Below are 25,507 nucleotides of genomic sequence, written 5' to 3'. Positions count from 1 at the left end.
AATGAAGGGTCGGTGGATAGCGCGCGGTCACTATGGGAGGCTTTAAAGGTTACCACAAGGGGGCACTGCATCGGGAAACATCCTGGAATACTTAAAGACATTAGACAGCAATTGGCCATGGTGGAGAAGGACATCCAAAAGTTGGAAGCGGAGTACGCAGATACACCTCGAAAATCCATTCAGGCTGACATAAGACGCAAAGTCAACACATATCATGAATTTGCGGATACAGAAGTGAAATACCTATCAAAACACTACAAGGCCAGGACATATGGGGAGGGAGGCAGACCGGCAAGGGTGCTCTCGCACAAGATCAAATCAATACGACATGATATTCAAATAACACACATTAAAACTGATACAGATGAAACAGTTTACGACACCCCAGCCATATTGGACAGTTTCCAGAATTTTTACTCCACGCTCTACACCATGAGGATCACAAAATCTGGACAGGAAATACATGATTACCTAGATGACGTAGGACTAGCCTGGCTATCAGACACACATAGAACCTTTCTAGGGCACCATCTAACAGAGGATGAACTTAAGGACGCTATTAACTCGCTCCCAAATAACAAGGCCCCTGGATTAGATGGCCTACTGGGTGAATTTTATAAGGAATATAGAGACCTATTATTACCACACTTAGCCCAGATGTACGAGGAATCATAGGAGGAGGGGATCCTCCCAGAGACTTTGAGAGAAGCGTTACTGATAGCACTCCCTAAGCCTGGGAAGGACCTTCCGAAATGCAAATCCTACCGTCCTCTCTCCCTTATCAACACAGATGTTAAAATCCTAGCGAAAATCAAAGCTACTAGAATACAATTGCTTTTGGGATCACTGGTTCTCCCGATCAGGCAGGCTTCATCCCCACCAGATCCACAACACAAAACCTACGAACAATATTCAAAATGTACCAAAGTCTGAACCCGGATCTGCCAGCTGCAGCAGCACTCTTAGACGCAGCGAAAGCGTTCGATTCGTTGGAATTTCAGTTCATGTTCACTGTCCTGACAAGAATGTGGTTCCCGCCCTAATTTCTAAAATGGATAGCCTTACTATATAATGAGCCTAGGGCGAGAGTTCGAATTAACGGAAGCACCTCAAAAAGCATGGACATAAGTCGAGGGACTAGACAGGGTTGTCCACTGTCCCCTATATTATTCACACTCATAGTAGAACCACTGGCCTGCAAAATCAGACAAAAACACCCAGAATCGGCGCTGCAGTTCTCTCTTTGGCCTATAGGGATTTCGCTTTATGCGGACAACATGGTGCTGTACACCAGATACCCAGAGAAAAACTTGAATCCACTGATTAGGGAATATATCAAATATGAACAATACGCTGGCCTAAGTATAAATTGGGATAAGTCGGGGGTGATACCTCTTACGGCAGGGACCCCGCAACCCACATTAGACTACCCATTAACGTGGGAGACGGGCCCAGTAAAGTATCTGGGTACACCGTGATCCAGAGGTAGTGCTTAAAGAAAATTACGGAGTCGCCATGTCCAAATTGGAAGACAATGTAGAAAAATGGATTAAACTTCCGCTGTCGATAACTGACAGAATTGCATTGCAGAAAATGATAGTCCTACCCAGATTCCTGTATTTATTCTGGAACACCCCAGTTTGGCTCAGAAAAGCGTTTTTCAGCAAAATGCGTACGGTGCTACAGCGACTCACGTGGGTGGGGAAAACAACCTAGGGTCGGCTGGAAAACTCACAAAACCCTACCACCTGGGAGGGTTCGCAGATCCCGACCTACAACTATACTACTACTGTGCACAGTGCAATCTTATTAACAGCGCCAACACGCTTGAAATTAGCTACAAGACTGTATACGGCATACCAGCATGAACAGACTGGGGAAACAAAGATGGGAAGAGCAAACGGGCATGACTATATCAGAAGACGAATGGAATTATAGTTGTGCACAAATAAGCCTACTCACATCCAATTGCAATCAGCGCATTATACATTTTAAATTTATAAACCAAACGTACTACACAAAGGTCAAGCTGCATAAGTACGGCCTTAGAGTAGACGATAAATGTCAAAGGTGCCATGCGCCCCAAGCCGATTTCCTACATATGTCATGGGCCTGCCCGTTCCTCAATGGGTACTGGCTAACAGTGACGACTGCACTTACACACATGTTAAAAGAACATATCCCAAATTCCTGATTGGTATGCCTGCTAGGCACTTTCAAGATCAGACTAGGAGGAGGAAACTGCTAGCGGTGGCACTATTACTGGCAAAACGGCATATAGCAATAAAGTGGGGTAGCAAAAGACCGCCCAGGTTCAAAGATTGGATAAAAGATATGATATATTGTAAAGAAACATTGGGGACGTATGAGGAGGAGAAAGATTTCTGGCAACCACTCGTTGACTACCAGCAAGAACAACAAGACGAGACTGGAGAGGTACAAGGGCAGAACGTTTAGAGGCGCTGGAGGAAACACACCCGAGGGTAGATCTGGTCAAATAGCCCCACATGTACCGGTACCACTGATCTTTTGTAATTCAATTTGGGAATGTATATCAGACGTCCTAGGTCAATGTTGACAATGTAAAACTGCCAAACAATGTGCAAATGGAAATAGTATGATGTTGCATGCTTACAACCGGAATGTACTGTAACAATGAGGATTTGCAGAAAGTTTATATGTAAATGCTTGATTACTGCATACTAACTGTATACTAATGCTGATCTGGTGAAGGAAAAACTAAAAGATTAAAAAACAAAAACTTTAAAGCCCGCTACCTTCTGAAAGTCGAGGAGTTCTGCCGACAGACACCTCAGGGAGGAATGAAGTTGGGTCAGCGACAGGATAACGTTGTCCGTGTACAAGCTAATCTTGTGGGTATCCGCACCAAACTTTATCCCCGAGATACCTACGTTGGACTGTATACGCTGAGCGAAGGCCTCCATATAGAGCGCAAAGAGCAACGGGGAAAAGGGACATCCCTGCGCATTCCCCTAGTAATGGGGAAGAGGGTAGATTTACAGCCTTTCACCCGCACAGGGCCGCATAGAGGCACTGAACCCAACACAGGAAGTGGTCCCCCACCCCGAACGCCCTCAGCACCGCGAACAGGTAGTCCCATTCTACTCATTCAAAGGCCTCCGTGTCAATAGAGAGTAAGAAAGCCTGAGTCCGAGAGCGATGAACCAAATCTATGAGATGAAGCAGCCGTTTGGTATTATCTCCCCCTTGTCTGGTTGATCCGGCTCAATGAATATCCATTAAAGGGCTGGGTCGCGCAGCCAACACGCCCGAGAAGAATTTTGCATCAGTGTTGAGCAGCGAGATCGGTCTGTACGAACCGCAGTCCTTAGGGTCCTTCCCAGGTTTAAGGATGACCGTAATCGCCGCCTCAGCCATGGACGAAGTCACTGCTCCCATATCAAGAAAGGAATTAAAGAGACGGGTTAAAAGAGGAGCCAGCTCCACACAGTAAGTATTATAAAATAAGGCCACAAGACGCCAAGAAGTCCGCCATTCCCCCAGCGGCCATGCCCTCCCGCCTGTACAGAGTCTGATAGAACTGGCGAAAGGTGTCAACAATGGCGGCATCAGTGGCTTGCTCAATTGCTTGAGGGTCCCTAATGGATTGGATAGCTGATAATTGCGTGCGCGCCCGCAACCTGTGCGCTAAGCATCCTCCCCCCTTTGTCTCCACTGAGGTCGAACTTGTGGTGCAAGCGCAATAATGCATGTGCCGCCCTATCAAGGTCCAAGTACTTTAACACGTGTCGTTTCGTCTCCAACTTCCTCCAGACCCTCGGGCCCCAGTCCTCTTATGGATCGCCTCCAAGCCACCAACCTCCTTCTCTAACTCAGCGAGCTTCTCTTCGCGCAGTCGGGAATACGTCGCTGCAAGCGCTATAAACTCTCCCCACACTACTAATTTCAAGGCCTCCCAGACCGATGCTAGGGGTGTATCCTCTACGTCATTATCGGCAAGATAGCGAGTAATAGTGTCCCGGATCTTCGCGACCACCGAATCCGAATGAAGCATGGGGTAGCGGAGGCGCCAGCCAGACGGCGGCGGCCATCGCCATGGGAGGTAAGCAAGACTGAGATGAGCACATGTTCCGACAAGGAGCGAGGCGTGATTTCGGCTGCCGACAGATGAGGTAAAAGAGAAGACGTGGCCAGGAAGTGATCTAAGCGTGCATACGTTTTATGATCAGCAGAGTAGTGGGTGTAATCGGGCTCCTGGGGATGCTGAGCGCGCCACACATCATGCAGCCCTCCCTCCAGAAGCCACTGCCTCCCTCCCTGCGACATTGCACCCGCCTGGTGGGATCTCTGCTCCGACCTGTCTAACCCAGAGTCCATTACAATGTTCAGAACACCACCCACCAGGATCAGGGAATCCGGCGACGCTAACACCTGCACATTGTTCTGCATTCTATCCATCACCTGTGGTTTTTGCATTTGTCACCCCGAGTGGGATGGGTATGCTCAGACGTGAGTCCCATGCACTCCACACCACTGGATTCAAGCAAGCCAGGCTGAAGACGGCTGGAATGCCAGAAACCGGTACTCGGAAGCTTGTTTCCGGTCCAGGGAAGGCATGGCCTGGCAGTTCAGGCTGGGCTGTTCCTATGAGGCACAGGGTCAGACTGATTTGCATATGGCCATGTCTGAACTGGGGTGGTGTGGAGTGCAAAAAACGATGGATTTAGGCCCAGATCTCTGTACTGGGGTGAATGTATGACATTGTTCTGCATTCTGTCCATCACCTGTGGTTTTTGCATTTGTCACCCCGAGTGGGATGGGTATGCTCAGACGTGAGTCCCATGCACTCCACACCACTGGATTCAAGCAAGCCGGGCTGAAGACGGCTGGAATGCCAGAAACCGGTCCTCGGAAGCTTGTTTCCAGTCCAGGGAAGGCATGGCTTGGCAGTTCGGGCTGGGCTGTTCCCATGAGGCACAGGGTCAGACTGATTTGCATATGGCCATGTCTGAACTGGGGTGGTGTGGAGTGCAAAAAACGATGGATTTAGGCCCAGGTCTCTGTACTGGGGTGAGCGAGGAGGAGGAGGATCAACGAGGGAGGAGGAGAGGAGGATCAAGGAGGAGGAGGAGGATTAACGAGCAGGAGGAGGAGGATCAACGAGCAGGAGGAGGAGGATCAACGAGCAGGAGGAGGAGGATCAACGAGCAGGAGGAGGAGGAGGAGGAGGAGGATCAACGAGCAGGAGGAGGAGGAGGATCAACGAGGAGGAGGAGGAGGAGGATCAACGAGGAGGAGGAGGATCAACGAGGAGGAGGAGGATCAACGAGGAGGAGGAGGATCAACGAGGAGGAGGAGGAGGATCAACGAGGAGGAGGAGGAGGAGGATCAACGAGCGAGGAGGATCAACGAGGAGGATCAACGAGGAGGAGGAGGAGGATCAACGAGGAGGAGGAGGACGTCGACGAGATCCAAGGGGGACTCGGGCTGGGCGCTGTTCGACGTCGACCCCACTGTAACATGTGGAGTACAGGGCGTTGAGCCCGGTGCAGCCTCATACGTCGACGCAGGAAGCCGCTCAGGGCTATGCGGAAACTGACGGGGTGGGCTGGGAGGACCCACTGGGCCGTGTCCAGTCGGCGTCAAATCGGCTCCGGAACCGGAGTCAATGCACACATCCGGAGCCGTGGACGAATCCGCCGGCGAAGACCCAACATGAGTGCCTTCCACCTCTATGGGACCCGAAGTAGCACCAGGGAGAGGGGTCACCCAAAATAAGAGAGAGTGCTTCAGAATAAGCCTCTATTTTGGCCAGTGTCGCTTCGGCATTAAGAAAGGGGAGGGGAACAGAGGAGCCGACTGCCGGATGCCCGTTCCTTGTTTCCTTCCCAGTACAAGAATTGTCTTGGTAGTTTGGTCTGCCCTGTTCCCATGATGCACTGGGCCAGGGTCAGACTAATTTGCATATAGCAAAGTTCTGAGCTGGGATGGTGCAGTGAGCTAAAAAACGGTGATGGATCAAGCCCTGATCTTTGGACTGGGTAAGAGTGGTCTGCTTAATTCAGACACTCTGTTCATCACCACCCCCTTTTCTGAATCACTGATGCTCGTTCCCGGCAGGAAGGGAGAAGAGCAGGTGCCAGTGTCACGGGTAGGGGAGGTAGACCGCCTGGACCTCCGTTTATGTTTACCCTCCAAACTACTCATATCAAAAAAGGGGGGGGGAGGGAAGAGGATTAAGGGTCCATTCATATCCCCTGAACAGACTTCTATTAATCAAAAAAGGAGAATGGACACTAGTTTCTACAAAACCATTAGTTTTTTATCAAAAACCCTCAGACTTCCTGGCATTATCGTTGCAGTATACCTTTTTTCCGCCCCATCAGGAGTCATGGCATAGTCATTGGGTGATCGATTAACGTGCTTAATGCCTGCCTCACCCGAGGCTACTTCTGGTATCTGTAGAAGTGTCCAGAGATCAAAAGTTAGACTAAAAAAATAGTGTCTAATCAAAAAAAGTGAAACATTTATTTTAAATAGCTAGGCACTATTGTTAAAAAAGGGTTGTGATATGTAGGTAGTCGAGTTATTGAGCTACCATATCTTGTTTTATAAAAGGTGTGTCGACATGTTTCAGCTCGCTGGGCCCACAAGGGTCTAAGGAGCTTTCGTCAGGACAAGTGACAAATAAACAGACAAACATAGAAAAAATTATTGAAAAATCTCACTCACACCATTTGTGTGTGGTTCGAAATAGCATTCGGAATTCCCATGCTGTGGAAAAAACCAACATCAACTGTTACATAGGTCGGTGTTATTACCGGATGAGACGGCAAACATATACAAATCTATGAGCATTATTGTGTGCTCCAAAAATCGAGGGAACCCCATCATTATGGGCTCGATACAAAGCGAGGGGGAAGTAGGAGAAACATTTATTATCTGAGAAAGGAAGTTTTCAAAGGTAAAATCGCCAAAACAGCCTCATTTCTACTTAAGGCACATATATTCACTTGGCGTAGTGGTCTTCTATTGTTAACAAAAAGGCAAAGCACATCTATACCCCATGCACATCGGTCTTATACCATTCGTTTATTTAATGTTTACTGGGCTCATGCGAGGATTAGTGGGACGTTACGTTACATATTTGCGGATATTTCAGAAACGCGTGCAGTTGAAGGTGCAAGTTACTCAAAAATGTAATGGTTTCCGTAACCCATACAAAATCAAAATGTACCTTTTATGTGCTAGTTGCGCACTTCAACAGGGGACCCCAGAGTCGCTTCTGGTATTCTACTGTTAGAAAAAGAGGGGACCGCTGGTTAAAACCCTACGTCTGTGGGAAGGACCTCGGGAGTGGGCTCGATCCCAAGAGGGAGAGTGGAGAGTGGTGACGCGAATGTGCAGGACCGGACAGCCGCGCGGCTAGCAATTTCATCTGACGTTCCCATAAGGACTTTGGTTTCATCCGCTGACAATCGTCACACTCTTTGGAGTCGTGGTGCACCCCGAGGAACCACATGCAGGTGGTGTGCAGATCCGCCACGGACATCTGACGTGCACAGGTCTCACGCGGCTTAAAGCCCGAAGGCATCACACACTGTTCCGGGTCACCGAAGGCGTCGAGAAGACACGAAAAACAGGTCATAGAACTGCTTGTTTTCCAGGATCCGCGTTGGGACACGGAAAAGAAGAAAACTGACGTCAACGCGTCGGGAGGGGCATTTAAGGCTCCGCTGACGTCACGTCTGTGGACGACGTCAGGGCGGAACCTTGCGGCGCTGCCCCCGGAAACTTTCCTGGATCCAGTCTGAGGCCTGGGGATATTCTAAGTTCAGGAATCTGCCACCAGACATCTTTATCATATATTGCCACATTACGCTTAGCTGATGTTTACGAACAAATGGCTGAAATACCAAAATATATTTAAAACAGATATTTGAGTGATAAATCATGAGGCTTTGGGGAGACATTACTAAAATTGTTACCCAGGTGCCAGGTACATTGCAGCTATGGCTGTGTTATAATCCTGATGCATTCCAAATTGAAAAAGTAATTCACATTTCTTCTGGCAACATCATGCCTAATGTACTGAAGGAATCACTGATGGTAACCTTGCATGGTGTAGCCAGTTATGTGATCTTGTCTGACGTGGTCAGTGCTAAACTAATATTTATAGTAGCTCTGCATGATTTTTATCAAAAGGTTCGAGACCTCTCCTCTAAAGGCAAAGAAAAATCGACAGGGAACAGACACTGGATACACCAGGGTGGCAGTGTTACTGCTGCAGTGATGTCACTACAGTGTTGCTTTCAAATGCAGAGTTGGAGCTGGTGCCTCTACCAGCACAGGAAAACAATGGAAAACCTTTCCAGATCCAATGTGAAGGTGAAGGTGATGAACCTGCAGGTAGAGTATTCACAATACAGACTGTTACCAAAGGTAAGAAGTTTTTTCAAGTTTTAGGGAATCTGTCAGATGATTTCACAGTACAAGGCTGTACACCAATTTGTAGTGTAGTTCCTATATTCCCAATAGGCTCTGCGTATTGGAATAATATATCCTATAGATTTGACATAGGACTGAGGTCAACTAGGTCTCTATCGAATATACTAAACTTAATTGTGTGTGTGCCAGCTAACTCAGAGGTCACTAGAAACTTTTTCAAATACACAAGAAGGGATTAGTTTCTGACAAACCCGTACGCAACTATACCGACGCCCAGCCTAAAGACCGTTTGGTCTCGAGTAGAAGTTGAACAACTATCGGTTCCGACAGAGGGAACCGAAACACATCCGAACCCAATGGCGGAAAAAAACAATCTGGGGATGGAGGCGATGCCCATGCGCACTGTAGTCCAGGGGAGGAGCCACCTATCTCGTGATACTTCGAAGACTCTTCCAGGACAACAATGTGCAATCATCCGGACCCAACACTAGGTAGCGATCTATGCACAGATATGAATTCAGCAGCCCACATGCCTCGAACAAGTATTTCACTCAGTCAATCGTGCATGCTTTGTTTCTACAGAGTTGCAGAGAAATAGAGAGACTGGCGTTTTCAATAAAAAGTTTATTGAACAGTCTTCTTTCTCAGGCAAGAGAGGTGAACTGCTACAATCGTTATGCAGACTGCAAAGTATAATGCGTACAGCGAGAATAGTATTATAAAATAATACTGTAAGAGCATTGTATGGTTTCTAAGCCATATAAAAATACATACATAAATAACATGGACTAAAATACTCAACTGGTGTTTCTAAAATACGCCTACCCCAATGTACCTAACCGAAGTCTAGTACAAGGGAAGAAGTACGTATTGTGTAGCATAGGTTTATTTGTTTTTTTTTTTTCAAAACCGTGGGTTTATTTGTTTTTGACAAGAATCTACCAAAGGTTTCTCTAGGTTCTAATCAGCTCCATACCTTGGTCAGAATGAAGGAGGTCTGGTATCTCAGTCTCGGGACTCGATTTCCCAAAACACGCAAGGTGAGCCGGAAACACTGAAGCTCTATTCTCGGCAGGAGAAAGGCAGCTTCTTGATCAGTGCGTCAGCTGGAGAGTCGGCTTCCTTCGGCACTTGCTGTAGCGAGCTGCGTCGGGCAAGCAGGTCTTCGAACTGCTCCGAACCACTGTATCTTGCTAGAGCAAGTGAAGGTATATTTATACCTTGAAGGTGTTTAGGAATGCCTTATTTTGACTTAAAGTTGGGCATATGAACGTCAGGAAAGAACCCCTAGGGAATAGTTGTTCTTTGTAAAGTAACTGAGTTCTTGGACAAATCAATATTCATGTTTATATAAGGGGAATGTGAATTGTTATTATAGAAGGGCATGAACCGGGAAAATTCACTCTGAGCTTAAAACGCCACACAACAAATGTAAGTAAAGGTGGCAAATAAGTAAAGCACACAAATAAGTAAGGAGTAGCACGAAGTAGCACCATGTTCAATATAGGAAGAGGGTGCATACATTCTGATAGACCAACACATTCTCACTGCTTGTCCCTCCAACTACCCATTACCATGGCAATCCCCAAAACCTGCCATTCTATCCTTAGTTTCTGCATTAAACCCAACAATTAAAGTATGAACATAACAAATCTAGGCGCTGTTTAATCACCCTTTATACTCCCCGGCTTTCAAGATGTGACACTTTAAAACATCTAAGCACTATGTAGTCTTTCATGTCAAAAGGTTTCTAATGCACCTTTAAGTGAGAATGGTTATAAAGATAATGAGAATAGTGAAATGTTGTTTGGTTTGTCTCAAACCTATTATAATAATAATTGCAAACATATTTCCACTTAAAAAGGAAAATGATTGTGGAAAGAGTAGCAGTACTGTGCAGCATGTATAATTTATAATCAAAGCTATACAACGAGTCAGCTAAAAAGAACTAACCTCGATCTACATCTGGTGGATGAATCATTTCTGGTTTCATGAACAGCATCACCATTTTGGTGCATTTCAACTGAAACATAAGCAAATTAATTTTAGCATCTGTTTCTTTATTTCTGCAAATCAGACATATGAGCACAGCCTTATTTACTTACGAGTTGTTGATGAACTGCAGTTTGCTAGTGATTCTTGCTCATCAACCAAACCATCCAAAACAACCGTAAGCTCCCCAGTTTGTACAGTGCCATGCTTGTTTTCAATTGAAAGCTTTAATTGTTCTCTGACCCTTTCCACTAAATAAAAAATGGAAATGACAATGTGAAAAATAGTTATTTTTTCATCCCCTCTGACAAATCAGAAACTGAGAAAGCACGCTTGCTAAAAAAAACTGTTTACAGAAAATTTGTATTTATTAAAACTCAATATAATTTGTTACAATAGCAAGTCAAAGGCAGCTTCCATTATGGTACATCAGTTTTTTTCTTGTGCTGCATTACACATCCTATTCACTGTTTTAGAACTAGTGACCAATGTAGGCGATGTTAAGTAAAGTAGAAAACAGAACTTGAAATATTAATTAAAGAAAAACTTTATCAATCATAAGGTTTTACGTTAGTAATTTCAGAAGCTCTCTCAAGGCCTTCAACCAGTTAATCCAGAAACAATGAACACGCAGCCTACACCCTCCAGTCCCTTGGACTTTATTTCCTAAATTAACTGTTTGAACACAAACATAACAATCAGATTCAGCTTTAATTTATCATACATACACACATGCTAACATTTTCAAGCAGCAAAGAGGGAAGATTTTAAAGAAAAAAATATCAAGTGGCCTCTACAGGGAGTAGGAGAACTTAGACTTCCACCTCATTGGCTAAAATGTGAGATCTTTCAAATAAAGCGGATGTTACTAAACATACTATGTTGTTTCAGGCAGAAGGCCATTTTACACTATGTACTGTATGCTGTATATTTTGCACTGAATACTGCTATTTTAATGTACTGGGGATTCCCAGCTTGTCAAGAGAATGAGCCAAGCATGTGAATCTATAAAAGATACCAATGTTGGAGAAACTCAGGTTAGCCGTGCACAGAAATTATTTTACTACTTCCTACTTAGTGACAAAAGGTATCCCACAGGAGTTTACACAAATCAGCTCAAACTTGTACCTTCCTTAACAATATCTGCACTAACTAATAAAAGTTAGGATGCCTGAGCAAAGAACAAATCTACTGGTAGAGAGATTGAACAAATGTTGGTAAGTGGTATGACGTTAGTTGGAGTCATCACCCATTCAGCAGTTCTAACATAGCATATTTGCTTATTTCAATATAACTGATCTCCAGTTTTACCATCTTTGACATTGCCCTTATCTGGAAGAACGGCGTTGGGAAGACAACTAGAATATAGCAGGAAGGACATATGAATATAGGTTTAGAGTGAAAGCATCTGCATGCAAGTTTTGCATCATCTGGAATCTACATGCATGTGTATGCTGCTGGCTTTCTGAAAGAACACAGAACTGCGTCACTTGAAAAAAATTAGGTGGGGCAAAATATTTATGGGTGAGCTACCAAACAGTTTCGTTGTTGACAGGGTCTGCACAAACAGTTTTGCTTAATTTCAACAGCATTTCTATAGCACGTCAATAAAATATGAAATTCTCTTGTCCACAGTTGCTCAGCATATGGTTATTTCTTGAGGAATAGAGGTTTGCTCTGAATCAAATTACACAGAATGCTGCTTTTACAACTCAATGGGAAAAAAGCAAACCAACCCATGTTGAATAGGTTTCCTAATACAGTTAAATGAGTTTGGTAGCAGACTCAAGTCAAGATTATGTTTATTATGACCATAGTCTTTAAACAAGAGCAAGAGACAATATCACAAGTTTAAAATATTCACATAAGGCCCATAAAACAGTATAAAATTAGTCCATTATCAGATAAAACTCTTACATGCCTTTTTACGTTTACCAACTTCACTAAAATTTACATCTTGAGATAAAACTTATTCTTACATTTAAAACACATTACTTTCCTTTAGTTCTTGTATTGTTTCCTTCATATAAAAGTTCATGCAGTACTACAGATTATTCCTAGACTCTTAGTGCACTTAATATCACCTTTATATATTTCCCTAGGGCAATTGCAATGTCAATAGTTGGGATTTCAAATAGTAGGTTTGTTGCCTGCACCCTTGTTCTTATTTCATGTTTTACAAATACAGGTCGCAGCCACATTTTCCGCTGTTTTAAAAATAACAGACAATCAAGTAGGATATGTACCAGGTCTCCTTTACATCCTAAACCACACCTGCAACACCCTGTCTGATCTAGCATTTTTGCTTTCAGGTCTTTATTCATTAACCATGGGTGGATCCCTATCCGCAGCCTTAATATCTCCTGCCTGTATCCACGGTTGGGAAGAATGTCTAGGTAGGGAAACCAATTTTCATTTGACCAGGCAATCAACATGTGTGTTACTGATTTCTTTTTCGCTAGGTATCCCATATCAATGTTTCTGGATGTTTCCTTCCCATTTAGTTTCAGCTCGCTCTTAGTACATGATACTTGGAGCGTTTCCTGGGACACCTCCACCTTTAACCTTTTACAAATTTGCATCAATCTTTCCCTACATGTTTTTGCCCATTTTAGGTCACTCTTTTGAATTTCTCTCCTGTACCATTGTGCCAATTTTTGCCCTTCTGAATCCCCAAATCAATTCCAAAGTCTAATTAGTGCCATTTGTGTTTGTATATCCCAAGACTTTGTACCTATTTCAGTTCTTATGGCTTGGACCATAGATGATTGTGGGAGAGATAGGAGGCTTTTTAGACATTTTCCCTCCACCAAGTCCCAGGCTCCTTTACCGCTCAAATAAAGGATTTCTGCTCCATATAGGACTTGGGGGGGATCATTGCCTCAAAGGCTCTTAGCATAGGTCAGTTTGACATTTCTCCGTAGTCCTTATTAAACATGTTTAGTCCACAAATTGAAGTGTGTGCTTTTGCTTTTTGTGTATCCAAATGGGTGCACCAGTTCAATGTTTTATCAAACCATATACCTAGGTATCGGTATTCATTTACCGTCTCTAGTTTAAGCTCCCCTTGGTACCAGTTAAACCTGCTTGTCTTTTTTCCAAAACATAGTATTTTTGTTTTATCTAGGTTAACTGTTAGGAATTTCCTGGCACAATATACATTGAAAGCATTAAGCTTTCTTTGGAGGCCTCTCTCGGTCTGGTCCACTATTACCAGGTCGTCTGCATAGAGTAAGCAGGGCACCTTGTTACCGTCCATTCTCGTACTTGCGCTACCTTCAATCTCTAGGTAGGCCGGGAGATCTGACCGGAATATTGAAAATAGCTGTGGGGCCAGAACGCAACCCTGTCTTAGCCCATTATCAATGGGTATTTTTTTCGTCAGAGACCCCTCGGAATCCTTGATAACTTGCGCCCAGTTTCCTCTATGTAATTCCTTTATTATGGTCAAGAGATCTTTGGGGATATTTACCTTCGTTAAGGTTTCCCATAAGCAGACCCGATCGACTGAATCGAAGGCGGCTCGGAAGTCGACGAAGCAACAGCATAACTTGCCATTTTGTTCCATCGACTTCTTCGCCATAGCCCATAGTGCAAAACCATGATCAATCGTGGAGTGCCCCTCCCTAAATCCTCCCTGTTCTATGGGTACAATGTGGAACTCCTTTACCCATGCATTAAGTTGGTTCAGTACAATTTTTGAGAAGACTTTCTCTCCTATGTCAAGGAGGTTAATCAATCGGTAATTTTGTGGTTCCTCCATATTCCCTTTTTTATGGATTGGCCTAATTATTGCGCCCTTCCAGTTAGGTGGCATTATGCCTTCAGTAAGAATTATATGAAACATCTGAGTAAAAAATCTTGCCCACCAATTTACTTCCGATTTTAATATTGCAGGTAGATTGTCAGGTCCTGCCGCACGGGTTAGCTTCAGTTCTCCTATTGTAAGCTCTACCTGTTTTTCTTTAAACTTAGCTTTGAGGTCTTCTGAAATTTCTTGCCCATTTTCGTTATCTTCGTGATCTCTAGGAGCTCTTAGTCCGTACAATTTTCTTATATACTCCTCCCATGCTGCCTCGCTCACTACACATTTTAGTTCACCATCTATTGGGCGATTGCTGCCTTTACCAGTTTCCAAAATTGTCTACGGTTTTTTTCTTCAATCGCTTCGAACAGGTTTAACCTACATTTCTCTTTATATGTCCTTTTCGCATTGTCTACCATTTTTTTAAATTCTCTTTTCAACTTGTTTATATGTACCTGTCTCTCATGTGTGAAGCGCTTTTTTTGCCTTCTTTGTGCTGCACGTATCTCCCTTTTTTTAGATTGGCACTCAGCGGAGAACCATTTTACTCGGCTGGGCGGTTTTACTCTGGAATGTTTGTTCCTTTTTAGTTCTATTCTTAGGCACTGGACCACTTCCTCTAACTTTTCTATGAACCATTCCAAGTTTTTGTTCTCTAAGTTTCCGGGCTCAACCTTAATTTGCATGGCCTTTAGTTTTTCCTGATATTCCTCTGTCAGTCGTGTCGACACCCGTTTGGGATACTCGACCTCCTGGGGGATCACTTTGTCTCTAAGCATTTTGCTTCCCCCAGATAATGTTAGGTGTAGTAGATTATGATCACTAACCTCTTTTTGTTCTATCCTAAATACTCGAACTAGGGGGAAGTTCCAGGCTTGTAGAAACATATAATCTATTGGGCAGTTCTGTGAGCCTAATTTAAAGGTCTTCCCTGTTGGGCAATCTGTCTTTAGTCTGCCATTCACACATTGGAAACCCCTACCTCCTAGGACGTATACTAGTTCAGTTTCCTGTTTTGAGATCACTCCTACTGGGAAGGTAGCAGGGTTTATTCCATACACCTCTAACAGTTCTCTATTCCAGAGGTCAGCCTTCTTGGGATCTAATTGGTGTGGTGAAGGTGAGTGGAGTAACCAAAGCTAACTATTTAATCAGCAATTCACATTAACTTTATATTAATAAATACTTCAATTTATAGCAGCATACATGCTTCAAATAATTGCTGTTGGTGTGTTAAAAAATAAAAATAAATACGTAACTTGAGAGGCATGATATTGGAGAAGCTTGTACTTTCTGGGTTCGTGTTTTTATTACTATACAAGATATAGAACACATTTGCTGTTTAACTTACGTTTTCTGTTGTGCGTTTCCAAAGCTTTTCCTAAATCTACAGTGGTTTTTCCTAATAATGCATCAGCTTTTAACGTGTGATGGCTCCATACTTTAAATTCTAAAGTGGTATGAGGTGTTACATTCCTGTAGACAAAAACAAGTGAAATTAGGTGGAAAATTGAAAACAGTTTTTTGAAAAATCATGTTAAAGTTGAACAGGATAATCAGTCATTTAAATAGGACAGTAATTTCATGAAAGAACAGTCACAAATGTATCCCAGCGACCCTAACGGTTGCAATGTAACTGCATTTTGTACTGACAAAGTCACAGTAGTTCAATAAGCAATCCAAACTGGTAAAAATACACAGCCCTGGAGATGTAGAGCAGCGACACTCAAAGTACGGATCAGCAGGTGCATGCGGCCCTCCTGAACTTTACATGCGGCTCCCTTATCAACTGTAGCACTGGGCTGCAATGGACTCAACTCAGTACGAACAAAAAAGATATAAATTAAACAGGAAAGCATATATTTCAAGGTTAATTGAAGTTAAAGAAAGGAAATTACTAGAGTGTCCTGCACCGCTTAACTTTAGGAGCACTGTCATTTTTAAACACATATGGCATCAAAGTGCAAAAAATGTTTTTTATAAAGTCTATCTAAATTTAAAAAAGTGTATTTCAATAACATGCACCTTCGTTTTTTACCTTATTACATCAGAATATATTAGTGCATCTAGAAGTAGTTCTTTTTTAAGTGATACTTTTAACCATGAATATAAAAACATTAATTCTTACCTCCCCACCTTGACAACAATGCCAATAGTCAACCAAGACGCAGGTCATTTGTTATGTGTACTTTGAGTGGCCTAGGCGCTTATTATACATCAACAACATTATAGTTTATTAAATCGAACACAGGAGAAGGTTTTGTAAAGTGCACATCCTGAATTCATGTATTTCGAGGTCCTCCTGTATGTGACAATGAGGGAAAGTAAAATACAACTATTGTCTAGGATTACACTATTTATTTAAGTGGGGAAGATGGATTAATCCTAGGTTTTCTGGTTTCACATTGTGCAATTCAACCACTAGATGTATATGCTTCACTTATCCCTTCACCTACCTTACCACCAATTCCCATCCAGCCACCCCACCATCACGCTGCAGACATTAATGTGGCCCGTCATAGAGCAAACATTTTGGCCCCATGATGTAGAGTGAAACACAATTTATCAACAAAGGTCCACCTCACGTAGAGATAGTGTGTATCCTGATGTTCATGGAATACACAATGTGTGTTAAAATACCCCTCACACACCAAAAGGGCCCTTGTTGTCATGCTTCATCATTGGGGTCTTCCAGCCCCGCTGCGGGACGGGGCAGTACTGCGACAAGCGACTACGCTGGAGCACCTTTTTATTGTGGGTGCTATGTGAGTGAATAGGAGTGAGTGTCAGTAGGGCCAGGGGTGATATATATAAGTGATGTTTAAAAAAATACCTGGCCTAGTGGTAGAAAAAACTATTTAATAGACACTGGCTGGTATTGTTAAAAAAAGTGATTCGGAGAGACTAAGCAAGTTAATGGGCTTACTCTCCTGTGCGGGTCAACATGTTTCGAGGCGCTATGCCCCTTCGTCAGGACCGGGGTCAGATCCCCCTGTCACTCACTAATGTTTTACCACAGTAAAAATAGAAAAAATTAAAGGTCTATGTACAAAGAAGAGTGATAATGTTGTCTTTATCAATGTGTATATATATAATTTATATTTACACGTTTCCCTAGCTCTATCAGTAATTCTGATGTAGTTAGCTTAGGGCGGTAGGAATCAGTGCCTCATGAGCCAAGTCTGGACAAAGGGTATTAGAGGGTGCATTCAACCCCCAGCACGTCGGTGCTTCCTCCTTCGTCCAAGGCCAACCGCCTTCCCAATCTGAATCAACTCATTCTTCCTTTTGAAAGTTCATACAAATTGACTAGCGGTTACAAAAGACCAGATCACAAATCAGCATGCAAAAGCATGCTAAAAAGATTTCACCATTTTCAGGAGAACCAGAAGGCTGCGTTCAAAATGTTATTCATATATCAAAGCTACACCATTTTTACTAAGAATAAGCAATTATGGAGCAGTTCTGTAAGAGTGACTTTTGCCAACTAATTTATCATACCTCTGTATCTTAAAAACAAACATTTGGAAAGTGCAACTTAGCAATGATCCACTTAAATCCCTTACTAAGAACTCCTTTATTGAACGGCAGCATAGTGACAGTTGTTTTACTTTATCATACAAAGGATTCATTTTCTAAAATGATTCTCAAACATATTGCATTCATGAGATAAGTTAAATGTGGACAGAAAAATAAAATGGATCCCAATTCTAAGATTGCAATACAGGTTCTAAGAGACTGGAAGTAGAAGTACACTGTAGTAAACGTTGAACTCTTACCCAAAAGACCTCATCATATATATACTGAAAGAATATATTTTACAAGAGCGGAAAATCCATTAGTATTTTACACAGAAGAGATAAATGAGGAAGAAGCCAAAGCTCCTACACCAGTGCACATGTGCATTCAACATATATACACATTATCTATCTCCACAGATAACACAGTTTATACTTTTTTTTGCCTATACCTATTCAATGCCCACTGACTAGAAGTGATCTTGGCAAGGTATTTGATTCAGGTTATTGTCTAAGAATGTAGATAAAGTCTTAGAGGGTTAAATCTGATCTAAAAACAACTTCACTTGAAAATTCTATTAATCAACTTAAAACCGGGCGAGCAGCTGTGGCGGGGCCCCATGGGACGTGTGATCCTCTGCTCTGGCTGTAGCAGAAGACGGGGGCCCGAATCTGTGTGGAGTGGCTTCGTGGGACGTGGACAGAGTTATACAACCTGGAGTAAATTTCATCAATTCATTGGAACTGGTGTCCTTTTTCTCCCCTTTTAATTGGAATTATTTTCCTTATGTACTGTCCCATTTTTCATGTAATTAATTTATGATGTGTCACACTGGTTTGTTTTTTAAATTGTTTTTAAAATCTACCTAAATAAAATGTACATGTTTTTTGTACGACTGTTTCAGGTTTATCATTAACTGCTCCTTGTTTGTGAAAGTGGGTGAATTCTTTGTATGTCTAGTGTAAAACTGTGGTTTACTATTAAATTCACCCAAAGGGGAAAACTTTATTGACAGACCATCTAAGATTGCAAGAGGTTATTATGCATCAATTCCAGCTTCAAGCACAAGGAATCTTCGTTCAGCAAAGGGGTGTGAACGGGCCTGCCCTTGGCCCGGCGATGATGGAAGGGGACACGTTTATTTAGCGCCTTACAGGAGCAAAGGAGGGTGGGTAATGTAGTCTCCAGCGGGGCCGGTACAGTGGCACAGCTTTCTCCCTTATGAAATCATTGGCAGCTACTCCACGCTGCGAGAAGGCAACACACTTTTCAAGGGCCTTACAGGAACAAGGGAGGGTGAGTACTGTAGTCCTCAGCGGGGCCGGTACAGTGGCACAGCTTTCTCCCTTCAGAAATCGTTGGCATCTACTCCACGCTGCGGGAAGGAGAAGCGCTTTTAAGCACATTACAGAACAAGAGGGTGGGTAATGTAGTCCCCAGCAGGGCCGGTACAGTAGCATGCTTTCTCCCTTCAGAAATAGTTGGCAGCTATTGAATAAAGTATCTATCTTTTTTTAACACCCCCCAACAAGTATAAAAAGAATATCGTAAGGTTTACTACAATTGGTGTCTAAACAATCACAAAATACCTCCAAGGGCATGCAGAAATAATAGACTGGGTGTGTCATATCCTATACAGATTTTCTGGCACCTTTTATTTTTTTTCGGTTTCTTATTCACCCCCTTCCAAATTGGTCACCTAGATCAATTTATTGAAAAAAGATTTCTCAAAGAAATTCTTGGCTCAGTAATAGAAGTATTTTTCTTAGTGTGTTAACCATGAAGCTTTATGGATTCCATATCAGGAACTTTTTCAAAAGATAATATTAAAAGGATTAACACAAAGTACACGTAGAAATATATAAATAAAATGTGCTCACATTTCATTAAACAAAAACATGCAAGTAAACAAAACATAAAAATATTTAAAACAGTCTCATTCGAGTAATATGCACTTGTTCGTTTTGGGGAATATTAGAACTTTAAGTATATGCATCAAAAACATTTAGACTTACAGAGTGATCTGCTCATCCCATTTTGGATTAGAACCATTTGATTTTGCGGTTTTCTTTGTTTCTCCATCTGCAGCTAATTCTGTATATACTGATGTTCCGAACCAGTTTTTCCTCCTCTTTAACTTGGCACTAGAAACTAAATCAAGGGGAAAAAACTATAAGTCAAGGATTACATAGCAGATGAGTACTCTCTGGTGACATACAATAAGCAATTCAGTTAAATTGTTGTTCAATTCCAAATAAACAAGATTCTAGCAAGAGCAGCAATATCATGAAATGTATCAGTTGAGGAGAGAAACCTATCACTTTTCTGATATAAGGATGGTGACTTAGGACAGCATCCAACCATAGCTAGGAATGTTTTTCAAAACGGAAAGCTCTATTTTTTTGTAAGAACACCATCTAAGTTTCTTAAAAGAAATAATTATGCTTTTAAGAATGGTTTTCCGTTTTGAAAACCTTCAATAAAGGCAGGCAATCGCCCTGTGGACCACAGCCTAATTCCTCTGAAGGTAGCAGCACAATTTTGACTCCTTCCCCTTTGCGAATCAGTTAATACCTCGAAATAGGGAGGCGGTAACTTATCAATGGTTTCGACCAGTTACAATTACAAACTATTATACATAGAGTTCCTATTCAGTACCGAGAAGGGATACTCAAAACACACCCTTTCCAAATCCTGAATCGGTAACCATTTCTACACCCAGTTAGTATTTTGAAAATCTTTTCTGGGGTATAGTGCATTACAACAAGTTTTCTGCAGGAAGCAAAAACTCAGTTACGAAATCAGATGATTTGTGACCGGATGAAAACCTTTGCACATCTGACACAGGGTCAAATATGGAGTTCATGCCCTTTATAACTTCATTGACACCATAGTGTTTTACAAAAAGTCAAAGCCAGAAGCAGCAGCAGCAAGAGCTGACGGAATTAAGTTGATTATATGAATGGATGGCAAAGTCTCGTTTTTCACACATCTGGGTACCACTCACCACCTCCCTAGGGTTGGTCACATTCAAGTTACGCCCCCAACGGCTGTGGAATTTATTTTCACCTATAGCACTAAACTCACAAGTCCATGCAGGCTGAGTTTCAAGGTGGCTGAAAACACATTTTGTTAGGTGCGTTCTACAATCAATCACATTTGTCAAAAAAGTCAAGATGTGATTGACAGAAGTGATGACCCGTAAGTTAAAACATCACAAATATACAAAAGTATTAACCCTTTAAAAAAGGTTTCTCTAAAGCCAGATTTTTAAGATAACTATGTGTGTCTAAAAAGGGATATGCTAAAATCTGGCATGGATCTGGCCCTCCAGAACCGACTTTGGAGAACCCTGCATACCCGGTCACTTATGCTAATGTCGGGGAAAAAATAGATTAACGCCAAACCAACAAAAACACACTTTTTGTCTCTAATTTAAGAATTATAGGGTATCATCTAATGAACTTGAGTTTTTAAAAGTAAATCTGGTCCACTCTCACAAGATAGTATATCTGGCACACCGAGCGATGAGGGTTAATCTTACTCTGATACACATCTGACATTCTAAGATGCACGCAAACGATCTGAGAATGGACATACCAATCCGAATTTAGGATTTACTGAGACACCTGAAAACCTGTTGCTACTAGTCCTTCAGGTTGCTTTTCAACTTAACAAGTTAGTGAGAAGATCGTATGAGAGACAGTCTAATCTCTCCTTTGTGAAGGTTATAAGCTTTAGATGGATAAAATCTTTGTATGGGTCTAGTGAACTGTATGAAGGTGGCACTGAGGGGTGCTGTTCAATTAGAAAGCACCGTAAATTATTACCTATGGAGCTCGTTTTTAGGAAACCCAAAACAGACAGAGCAGTGCACTGCTTTGAAATTACCTTCTCAGACAGGTGGGAAGTGTATGTGCTCACAACAACTCATGATGAGAGCACTTCTCTGGTCAGGGTTAGAGGCCAGCTGGCAGAAGTCCACAAGCCTACCTGTATACTTGATTACAGACTGCTTAAACTTCAAACTTTTCCAAAAAGCCAAAAATCCTGCATTATACTACATTTCTGTGACCGCGACTTCCAAAATCTGCGACTATTCACAAAATTCTTACCACCCGATTTTCCCACACTTCTCCCTATAACAATGCTACAGACACAAATAGCCCCAAATCACAACATGGAAACATTGGTGATAGGAGTAGCTGTGGATTTTGAGCATCAGGAGACATGTAGGAATACTAGAAGCTTGGAAATGTGTGGATTCCTGCAGATTCCAGAACTTTCACTCTCAGAAATGTGAAGAAAATGTGTGTTTATAGCTAAAGGTTGAGGTTTAGAAGGGCATCTGGGGAAAAAACCTTGTGATATCCACACAAGCCTCACCACTCTGGACTTCCCTGGGTGTCTATTATTTTGGATTTCTTTTCTTTAATGTCAAGGTTTGGTAGATTTCCCTGGGGGGCAGAGCTCAAACCTAAATTCGGCAGCTAGCCTCATCGCCAAGCCAAGTAGTTTTTCTCTCAGATTTTTTTATGTCTCCATGTCAAGTTTTAGGTTATTTCGTGTCACAGGTGTTAGACTCAGCCACCCAAGGTAGGTACTGTTTTTACCAGGAAAAGTACAAGAATGCGGAGTGACAGGAATTTTGAGGATCCTTCCAGAATTGGAAGTCCTTTTGGTAAGAAAGCACCATTGGATCCACACAAGTCAAACCACCTTGGACTCCTGTCTGTCTACTTTCAAGAAATATCTGAGTATTGCAGGTTTCTCGGGGTGGCAGATGAACAAGGGCCCACATTCAAAAGCTAACCACATGGTAAAAAAACAAAAAAGCATTGACTTTGCTTGGTGAAATGTGATTTCGCCAAATTGTGTTGGGAGTAATTTGGTATCCTGGGTGCCCGCCCAGCCAAACAAGTGAGATATCGCTTTTGTGAGACACGTAGGAACACAGAATAGCACCACATTTAATATTACCAACATGATTTCTCTGCTGTTTTTTGGGCTCTAAATATAAAGTAGTGTGAGCAAGAAAAAACACATTTTTTTAGAACGTACTCTGAAACAAAGGATAGCTTGAGAAACCCACAATTCACAGGCATAAAAATAACAGTTGCTAAACTCAATATCTAGTGCACATTACAGAAATACACAGGTTTCCATCATACTCCATTTTCATTCATTACATTAGAACATATGAATTTCTGCATGGTCGGTATACAATGAAAAATCATCAGCTGCAGGTCAGTTGTTGGCTTTGGGCATCACCTGTTTTTGGAACACCTACAAACTTTATATATTCTTGTCACCGGAAGGGTCCGACGGACCTAATGTGATCTTGCTTTTCTGAATCTACTATTGTGACAAAAAATTACAAATGTAAACTTTGTCACCAATTGTTTTTTCTTTTCTTTGTTTGCTTACTTTCATTATTTTTTTATTTCAACAATTAGTTTATATGGGAAAACTTTCAGGGATCTACACAAATACCCACTTGTTGAATTCAGAATTTTGTCTACTTTTCCAAAATATATAGGTATCTGTTAACACACACAAGGTTCAAAACTGTTTCTACCACAAACTGCAAGTAGGTTGAAACCCAAAAATTAGGAAAATAGACTCCCTCTCACGAAAATAAAAAAACTGTTTTTTGGACACAGCTCTGCTTGCCCTAAAAGCGTGGAAGATGATCTTAGCACAGCAAACCTTTGTTGTTTTTAGAAAAACAAACATGTATTAACTTGCACAGCACTTTTTCTCATTTTTCCCCACAAAAACACATTGTAGCTACATTTCGGCTATTCTTTTGCTTCTCCATAGGGAAATCTACAAACCCAGGGTAACGGTAGAACCCTCATGCTTAAAGAACCCTAAATAGCAAAGAAATGCCTCAGCACTTGGTGTGGGAAAGCCACAGCATTTAAGGGGTTAGAAATGGCAAAGAAACTCTAAATAATAATAATAATAGTAATAGAAAAATGTTCATACGAACACAAGACTTATCTTTAAGAAAAAGAAGGAATATAGGAAAATTAAGTCAAATAGGCTGCAAAGATAAAAGGCAGGAAATTACATTGCTCCTTCAGGGAAGCACATACCCGCAGTATCCCATCAGCACCATCAATGACAATTGACCCAGGTAATTTGTATTGTAAGATCCGGATCCTGGGTTTGAACCTACTTGCCATGCTAACTATTATTGGGGGAGGAGGGCGGGTTGCTTATAACTATAAAGAATATTCCTCAGGAGGAGAACTAGGGTTGCAGGTAAGAAACTTTTCCTTCTACCTCTAGGGATATTCATTGTCACAAGCACTGAACGGAGTGTCAAGGCGAACCCTGATAAAAAAAAAGCAGTGCAAAGAAATAAGCGAAGAGTAGCTTACCCAAACAGATGCCTAAGAGAAGTCAAAGCCACCTAGATGTCTGCTATGGAATTTTATCTGAGACAATATCTTGTGAAAGTGTGGACAGAGTTACAAACGGCAGCTTTGCATAGCTCTCAAATTGAGACTGTCTAAGTGAGCTACTCTGAAAACTTTTCCTCTAGTAGAGTGACTGTCCGGCCTCAGAGGGAGAATTTAATTTGCCAATAATAAAAGAGACAGCCTGAAACAAACTACCTAGAAATGTAGTGGCTAAACCCTTCCAAACAAGTCCAAAATCGACAAACTGATCTTCTGACTGACTTCAGCGTTTAGTCCTAAACAAAATAACATTTAGAACCCTCTTAACATCAGTGTTATTGGCTCATGTCACTGGAGTAGTTGGATTTTTAAAGCAGGTTGGTATTGGCCACAGTTACAAGGGAAGCTGGCACGACCTTTGGAAATAAACTTGGATGAGTCCTCATAAACTTCTTGTTATTACTCATAACCACTTTGACCTTGTGTAATGCAGTTTAAGGCTCATTACTTTCATAATATACTTTTAAAAAATAACCAATCCTGACACAGTATTAGGGTATTGAGATAGTAACCCTCCCCTTAAATTCACCTCACTAATAATACTTTTTAGCCATACCAGTGGCACACAAAATAAATGGAAACCAGGATTTCCACTAAAGATTTGTAATATTTTTAATCCCAATAGTATTCGAACAATATTTAAAGTGCTCCTAGGGACCAGATGATTAAACATGACACCAACAAGGTGTGTGAGGGTCCACAATACAAATATTAAGAAAATCATATTGGGGGCAGGATGTTAAAACTATATTAAAGCATTAGATGAAAGTGGTAGGGTAGCTTATTGCAAAGTAGGTTCAAGATGCCCATGACATGGCAGACATCACCATGCAGATGGTGACTGCCAGAGAAGAGGAGGAAAAGCGTGAGCCCCTTCCAGATTTCTGATCATCCAATGCCCAAGATGGAAGTGAGGAAGGAGAACTTTACGCCTCCACCATAACAGAACAGCAACAAGGAGACTGCTATCTATTATTGACGCAGTTTGCTGAAATGCTTTCTCTGACCCCAGGTCTGACAACATGGTGCACCAATGATATGGACACTGGTGACAGCCTGCCTGTCAAGAGCAAAATACACAGGCTATCTGACCAAGACAAGGCTGGCATCAAGGCTGAACGTGCCAAGATGTTGGAGATGGGAGTGACTTACACTTCCTGTTAGACCTGGCACCTTGGCGTGAGTCTCCCTTCCACTTTTTGCTGATGTGCCTCCGATGTTTTGCTGGTTTTTCGATACTCAGGGCACTGCGCCACGGCTGATCCGTGCCGCAGTGCAAGTGCTCCCTACT

General features: G+C 42.2%; 1 protein-coding gene across 2 annotated transcripts in view; it reads right to left on the bottom strand.

Annotated features, from left to right (window-relative positions):
* The window catches only part of WWP1 (WW domain containing E3 ubiquitin protein ligase 1), an 866,202-nt gene that overhangs the window by 814,686 nt on the left and 26,009 nt on the right, over positions 1-25,507 (bottom strand). For both annotated transcript variants that reach the window (XM_086965959.1, XM_086965960.1), the window contains exons 2-5: positions 19,762-19,897; positions 15,579-15,703; positions 10,536-10,673; positions 10,384-10,453 (exon numbers count right to left, since the gene is read on the bottom strand). In XM_086965959.1, coding sequence (XP_086822085.1) covers positions 10,384-10,453; positions 10,536-10,673; positions 15,579-15,703; positions 19,762-19,897 — 469 coding nt within the window. The remainder of the gene's footprint in view (positions 1-10,383; positions 10,454-10,535; positions 10,674-15,578; positions 15,704-19,761; positions 19,898-25,507) is intronic.

Source organism: Lissotriton vulgaris, chromosome 4_1, assembly GCF_964263255.1.
Source record: "Lissotriton vulgaris chromosome 4_1, aLisVul1.2, whole genome shotgun sequence".
Lineage (NCBI taxonomy): Eukaryota > Metazoa > Chordata > Amphibia > Caudata > Salamandridae > Lissotriton > Lissotriton vulgaris.
The sequence above is the reverse complement of the archived record's forward strand: the minus strand, read 5'-3'. Positions and strand labels throughout refer to the sequence as shown.